Source organism: Nerophis lumbriciformis, linkage group LG13 (assembly GCF_033978685.3).
Source record: "Nerophis lumbriciformis linkage group LG13, RoL_Nlum_v2.1, whole genome shotgun sequence".
NCBI classification, from domain to species: domain Eukaryota; kingdom Metazoa; phylum Chordata; class Actinopteri; order Syngnathiformes; family Syngnathidae; genus Nerophis; species Nerophis lumbriciformis.
Genome location: NC_084560.2, coordinates 34129128 through 34136338, shown reverse-complemented (window position 1 = coordinate 34136338; position 7211 = coordinate 34129128). Strand labels below are relative to the sequence as shown.

Genomic DNA, 7211 nt, shown 5'->3' with positions numbered 1-7211 from the left:
TACATCTTATAAACACCATATGATAATGTGAATGACTTTTCTTAAAGAATCACTTGGGAAAATAAAGACTTCAATCCTATGTCTATGGATGTTGTCACTCACCCGGGTCATTGTGTTCTCAGGGCATTCAAACGATCACAACTGGACTGTTTGGTTTGTCTTAGAAGACGTTTCCCCTCTCATCCAAGTAGCGAACAAGTGGGATCATTTTCTTTAGTGCACCAGTTGATAAAACAATCTCTTGATGTGTTTCCAGATTTCTTTCATTTTCACTCCATAAATGATTGGATTGAACAAAGGATTATACACAACTACTTGTAAAGTCATTAATAAACGTACAAGTTTTGAAAGACCTGACTCCAATCGAGCAATGATGACATCAAACAGACACAAACAAGAGAAGCTGAATAAAACCATCAGGTGAGGTAAACATGTCTCTGCCGCTTTTTTCCTGACTTCTGCACAACTGCGATAAGTTACTATAAATATCTTTATGTACGTAAAAAGGATGAACATCACAGGAACAACAACAAGATTCGTCATCATAAACAGACCATGAACCTTGAGAAATTCTGATTTTACACAGTGAAGCTTCAACATTGTATTGTTACAAAAAATGCTTTTCATTGTGAAGTCACAGAGTTTTTGTTGAGAACTAATCACAGTTGCCACTACAAGCTCACATGCAGGTAGAAACCAGGCCAAAGTCAAGAGGACAATAACAGTTCTTTTTCCCATGATATTTGGATACTGCAGAGGTTTGCAGATAGACACATACCTGTCATAAGACATGGCTGACAACAGTAAGAAGTCTGAAGCACCAAAAGAATAATAGACAAAATATTGAAACAGACAAGCAAGATAAGAAATGGTCTGTTTTTGAGATAAAACATCAACGAAAAGTTTGGGGTAGATAACAGTGCTAAACAAAAGAGAGTTGAGTGACAAAGCAGCAATGAAAATGTACATAGGCTCATGAAGGTTCCTGTGGATCCAGATTAGACATATAATGGTGCAGTTAGTACAGAGGATGAGAATATATAATGTCAACAAGATGACAAAGTAAAGATATCTATACTTGTCCATTTCTACAAAGCCATCAAGAGTTATAAATGTTCCATTGAATTCAGCATCCATCAAGTCCTCCATCAAAAGATGCTGTCATGTCGACAAGCTCCTCCAAGTCTTCACGGTGATGTTGTTGGAACTTGTTGTGAGCAGTCAATGCTGAGAAGAGTAAGAAGTCGTCCACCTTATAAGGATGACCCACAGGATGAAGACCGCCTGCAATTGGCCTCCAAGTTGAAGAGGCGTTCTCCTCTTTTACTTTGTAACCCTCCCAAGACTTTAATTTGCAATAACTTAATAGTGAAAAAGCAATACAATTATTGATATAAAATGACGTCCGACAGCATGGCTCTGAGCTTCCTTTTTCTTCCATGTATACATCTTATAAACACCATATGATGATGTGAATGGCTTTTTTAAAGAATCACTTGGGAAAATGAAGATTCCAATGCTAACAAGTGTGATCGTATTCTTTTGTTCACCAGTTGACTAAACAATCTCTCCATATGCTTAAAACAGGCCTGAAAAGTTGCGTACCTTTTTTAATACGCAATGTGATGTATAAAATCAGAACCTAACGTGAGAATCTGCAAGCGTTGACAGGATGGCGGCAGGCAACACATATGTTAAGTGGTGAAGTGAACTCATGTGGATTTTGATTCTACATGCAATGGAAGAGAATAAAGCCTCACCAATAAAGAAAAACACATTTAATTACTGATGCTTGGCGAGCACATTTCTGCCACGCTCACCATCAACACCGGTGCCCCACAGGGCTGTGTGCTAAGCCCTGTGCTCTTCACCCTCCTCACACATGACTGCATAGCCTCTTCAGCGTCCAACCTCACTGTCAAACACCGCAGAGGTGCAACAGCTGGCTTCATGGTGTGATAACAACAACTTGGTTCTTAACTTCATAACACTAACAAAACCAAATAATTAATTGTAGACTTCCGCAAAAAGGGCAGAAAAAAAACACCCTCCACTTTTAATTAATAACAAGGTCGTAGAAAGGGTCAAATGATGACATTTTTTTAGGGGTGAATATAACAGAAGATCTCTGTTGGGAGGGCTTCACGGTGGAAGAGGGGTTAGTGCATCTGCCTCACAATACGAAGGTCCTGAGTAGTCTTGGGTTCAATCCCAGGCTCGGGATCTTTCTGTGTGGAGTTTGCATGTCCTCCCCGTGACTGCGTGGGTTCCCTCCGGGTACTCCGGCTTCCTCCCACCTCCAAAGACATGCACCTGGGGATAAGTTGATTGGCAACACTAAATTGGCCCTAGTGTGTGGATGTGAGTGTGAATGTTGTCTGTCTATCTGTGTTGGCCCTGCGATGAGGTGGCGACTTGTCCAGGGTGTACCCCGCCTTCCGCCCGATTGTAGCTGAGATAGGCTCCAGCGCCCCCCGCGACCTCAAAGGGAATAAGCGGTAGAAAATGGATGGATGGATGGATCTCTGTTGGGACATTAACACTGCTTCTACAGTCGGAAAGGCCCAACAACGTCTTTTCTTTCTAAAGAAACCAAAATGTGCAAACATTCCGCAAAAATCAATGGTAAACTTTTACAATTGTGCCATCATTTTATTTTTTTTATTTTTTTTGTAGCTGTATGTAGGAATGGCTGGTTGCATCAACTCTGCTCTTTTAATGTCTTTAATGTTTCCCTCTTAGACACATGCTTATGTGTGCTATGGCTATGAGGTTTTTTCCCTCTCCATGGGCCCAGGCTTAGACTGAATAATTGTTTTTTCTCAAACCAACAGGCCCTCCAGCGAGTGGTTAAAACTGCAGGGAAAATTACAGGCACAATACTCCCAGAGATGGGTGTCATGTACACTACTCGCTGCCTAAAGCGAGTACGCAACATCCTGAAGGACAAGCACTACCCAGCACATTACCTTTTCAACCTGCTACCCTCCGGATGAAGGTATAGATCGATTCGCGCCAGGACCACCAGAATGTTTCACAGTTAGTATCCCCAGGCTGTGAGACTGCTAAACGAACAGCCTGCCTCTTTACTGCCCCCGACCATCTTAATACCTCACTCTTCACACCTCAATAATTGTGCCCTGGACATTGCATTGCTGCAACATCGACGTAACACTCTTCAGACATCTCACTGTTCCCACCCCCACCCCCTCTTATCGCGATCTTCTTGACAATGCTAATGTGAACTATGGTCAACCTGCACATTAATGCAGTTTCTATGCCACTAGACCAGGGGTCGGCAACCCAAAATGTTGAAAGAGCCATATTGGACCAAAAATACAAAAACAAATTTGTCTGGAGCCGGCAAAATATTAAAAGCCATATTACATACAGATAGTGTGTCATGAGATATAAATTGAATTAAGAGGACTTAAAGGAAACTAAATGAGCTCAAATATAGCTACAAATGAGGCATAATGATGCAATATGTACATATAGCTAGCCTAAATAGCATATTAGCATCGATTAGCTTGCAGTCATGCAGTGACCAAATATGCCTGATTAGCACTCCACACAAGTCAATAACATCAACAAAACTCACCTTTGTGCATTCACACACAACGTTTAAAGTTTGGTGGACAAAATGAGACAGAAAAATAAGTGGCATAAAACACGTCCTAGAAAGTCGGAGAAAGTTATACATGCATTGTAAACAAACAAACAAAGGGACGGCGTGGCGCAACCCAAGGGTCCCTGGTTCAATCCCCACCTAGTACCAACCTCGTCATGTCCGTTGTGTCCTGAGCAAGACACTTCACCCTTGCTCCTGATGGGTGCTGGTTAGCGCCTTGCATGGCAGCTCCCTCCATCAGTGTGTGAATGTGTGTGTGAATGGGTAAAATGTGGAAGTAGTGTCAAAGCGCTTTACCTTGAAGGTAGAAAAGCGCTATACAAGTACAACCCATTTATCATTTATAACTACGGTGAGTTCAAGGACCGCCAAAATTAGTAGGACAAAACAGCGCTCGCCAAATACTCGAATCAGTGAAGCATGTTTAATACAAACAGTGTGCTTTATAACAATTAGGGAGGTTTGTGTCATGGTTGTCCTCCTACAGAAACCATATTAAAACAAAAAATATATGTTTTCCCCCCATACTTGCCAACCTTGAGACCTCCGATTTCGGGGGGTGGGGGCGTGGTCGGGGGTGGGGAGGGGCGTTGTTGGGGGCGTGGTTAAAAGGGGAGGAGTATATTGACAGCTGGAATTCACCAAGTCAAGTATTTCATATATATATATATATATATATATATATATATATATATACACACATATATATATATATACACATATATATATATTTTTTTTTTTTTTTTTTTTTTTTTATTATATATATATATATATATATATATATATACATCCTGAAAATATGCAAACAAAACTGTATTTAGATAATTGATACTTCAAATTTGCATAAATAAATATTAAGGAATATAACATAACTTGGCTTCTGAGAGCTTCAAAATGTAATGAATAAAATGCTAAAGTTGTCGATAAACAAGCAATTATTTTAATAATTAAATATGGTCATTTTAAATGAATTATTATGATCATTTAAAATTAATTATTTCAAATATGTTTATTTTATTGTATAATTCTATGGCTGTATGTTATAAGGAGTCAGAAAAAATAAAAATAAAAATACAGTTAATTATGATGTTTTTAGCAAAATATAGTGACATTTTTTTTATTTTATTTTTTTATTAATAAATATATTTATTTTTAGGTAAGATAAACATAATAATACAATTTATCTCTTAGTCTGGATGATTTAGATCTAGTTCTTGTCCCCCTGTTGTCCTCCCGTCGTGAAAAAAAGGCTGTCCTTACTCAGGTCCGCAAATCTGAAAATCGGGAGATTTTTGGGAGAATATTTGTCCCGGGAGGTTTTCGGGAGAGGCGCTGAATTTCGGGAGTCTCCCGGAAAATTCGGGAGGGTTGGCAAGTATGTTTTTCCCTCATCTTTTTCTATTTTTCATACATTTTTGAAAAAGTTCCAGAGAGCCACTAGGGCGGCGCTAAAGAGCCGCATGCAGCTCTAGAGCCGCGGGTTGCCGACCCCTGCACTAGACAAAGCTCAAACAAAATCTGGTTGACATGTACAGTATGAGTTGAGTGTTATTATGACCATGACAATAAAGGATTTGATTGATTGATTGATTTATTTATTTATTTATTGGTTCTGTTTTTAGATTTCTAATCCAAAGATCAATAACTGAGTGATCACGGTTTGAGTCTGCACCCAGATGCCATCCTTTACGGCTGTGTTCACACTACAGTGTATGATGCCCAATTTAGACTTTTTTTTTTGTTGACATACAAACTTTTATGTGTAGTCTGAATGTGTCCGTGAAGTGACCCGCAGGCGAACGAAACATAACATCACCCGCCGTGCGGTGTGTTTACGCAGGTCAACATGGCCCCAATTCATGGAGGTCTCACTTCTGGCGCATTTGTGGCAGTTTTCAGGATTTTCTGCAACCTGAGTCAACATTTTCTTAGCTGAATTATTTCTCGTAAGACATTAAGAAGGAAAAGGTCAATATTTTAGCTATGGCGGTTTGTGGGGCACTTGCTGATGTGGCTGGTCCGAGGAGCGTGTGGTTGAGAAGTCAGTGCCAGGAATGGTGGGTGGGTCAAATGACATTAGTTCTAAAACATCTTTTCCCCACTGACTGTTTTTTTTTTTCCTGGCTATTTTTTCCCATATTGTCTGGTGGTCAGTCCAGTCGAAGTTATACAAATACCAGTGACGTGTAGTCACTGGAGGCAGGTGAGGCCATCATGGAAAGAAAAAAAAGGAAAAAAAAAAAAAAAAATTAAATTGTTAAATGTATCCAGTGACTATACTATGAAGTTATTTTCCATTTAACTTCACCAGTTTTAGATTATTCAAAATCGCTGAATTTTCACATTTTCCGTTCAAATACTGAGAAGAGACGGTGCGGTGAACAGCAGCCAGTTGAGGCACGTCACTGCGTTGTGCCTCACCATGGATTGCGGACTCGGCTAACTGCTGGCCTGCTGTGCAGTGAGACCGTATTGCTATATGAACTATATTATACATTTCCATAGTTTAGTTAGCTGAGGTATATAATGTACAGTGTATTTTGTCAACAACTGTATGTGTGTAACGTATTTCTTGTGCTGAGCGATCATAAAACGGCTGCAAAAGACGCACTGGCTGAGGCTCGCCTCCTGCACCCCCGCCGTAGAATGCACGGCAACCCCTGACGGGAGTGTTATATCAACTAAAGCCCACACTTAAACTTTCCACGTGCAAGATTGAATCTATTTAAAAAAGTTATTTCATAAGAAGCCAAAAAGTGCAAAAACCATAATGTTCGTGTTGGAGGAGTTGTGAATGACTGCAGGGCCACAACATTAGGTAACCTGCAGACTGCAAGTGTACTTAATTCACAACTCCTCCAACACGAACATTATTGTTTTTGCACTTTTTGGCTTCTTATTAAATAACTTTTGTAACCTATTTTTATGGGCTTTCCTCTTTGTGATGTTAAGTTCCTGTTATGCGCTGGTATACAGTATATGCCTTGAGCTCTTATTTTGAAGGCGCTAAGAGTGGAATTTTGACACGTTGGAGTGGAGCGGAAGTTTTTGAAAGAAGGTAAATAAAGTGGTCCTCGTGTAAACTGGAGCCTCCGTGTTTGTTATTTTGTAGTTTCATACAGTATTGGCGACATTTATAAACCTTCGGTTACACTTTTTTAAATAGATTCAATCTTGCACGTGGAAAGTTGAAGTGAGGGCTTTAGTTGATATAACACTCCCGTCAGGGGGTTCATTAATCCAGCACAACAGCGGCGCATTTATAAGTAAAGGTAAGACCCTAATAACGTTTTTTTATTAAATGTGCTTTTTTGTGTGCTACAGTTTGTATGTGTAAAGTTAAAGTTAAGTTAAAGTACCAATGATTGTCACACACACACTAGGTATGGTGAAATTTGTCCTCTGCATTTGACCCATCCCCTTGTTCACCCCCTGGGAGGTGAGGGGAGCAGTGGACAGCAGTGGACAGCAGTGGACAGCAGCGGCGCCGCGCCCGGGAATCATTTTTGGTGATTTCACCCCCAATTCCAAGCCTTGATGCTGAGTGCCAAGCAAGGAAGAATGCTGGTATGAGCTTTTA

At 40.1% G+C, this 7211-nt stretch overlaps 1 protein-coding gene across 1 annotated transcript; it reads right to left on the bottom strand.

Moving 5' to 3' along the window:
- Positions 1–213: 213 nt before the first annotated feature.
- Positions 214–1137, bottom strand: LOC133613161 (olfactory receptor 10K1-like). Its single transcript, XM_061970557.2, has one exon. The coding sequence runs from the start codon at positions 1135–1137 to the stop codon at positions 214–216; it is 924 nt and encodes a 307-aa protein (XP_061826541.1).
- Positions 1138–7211: the final 6074 nt, after the last annotated feature.

What these genes read in the sequence shown, in the direction of transcription:
- LOC133613161 (XM_061970557.2), bottom strand. Translation starts at nt 1,137, where the DNA reads ATGGATGCTGAATTCAATGGAACATTTATAACTCTTGATGGCTTTGTA.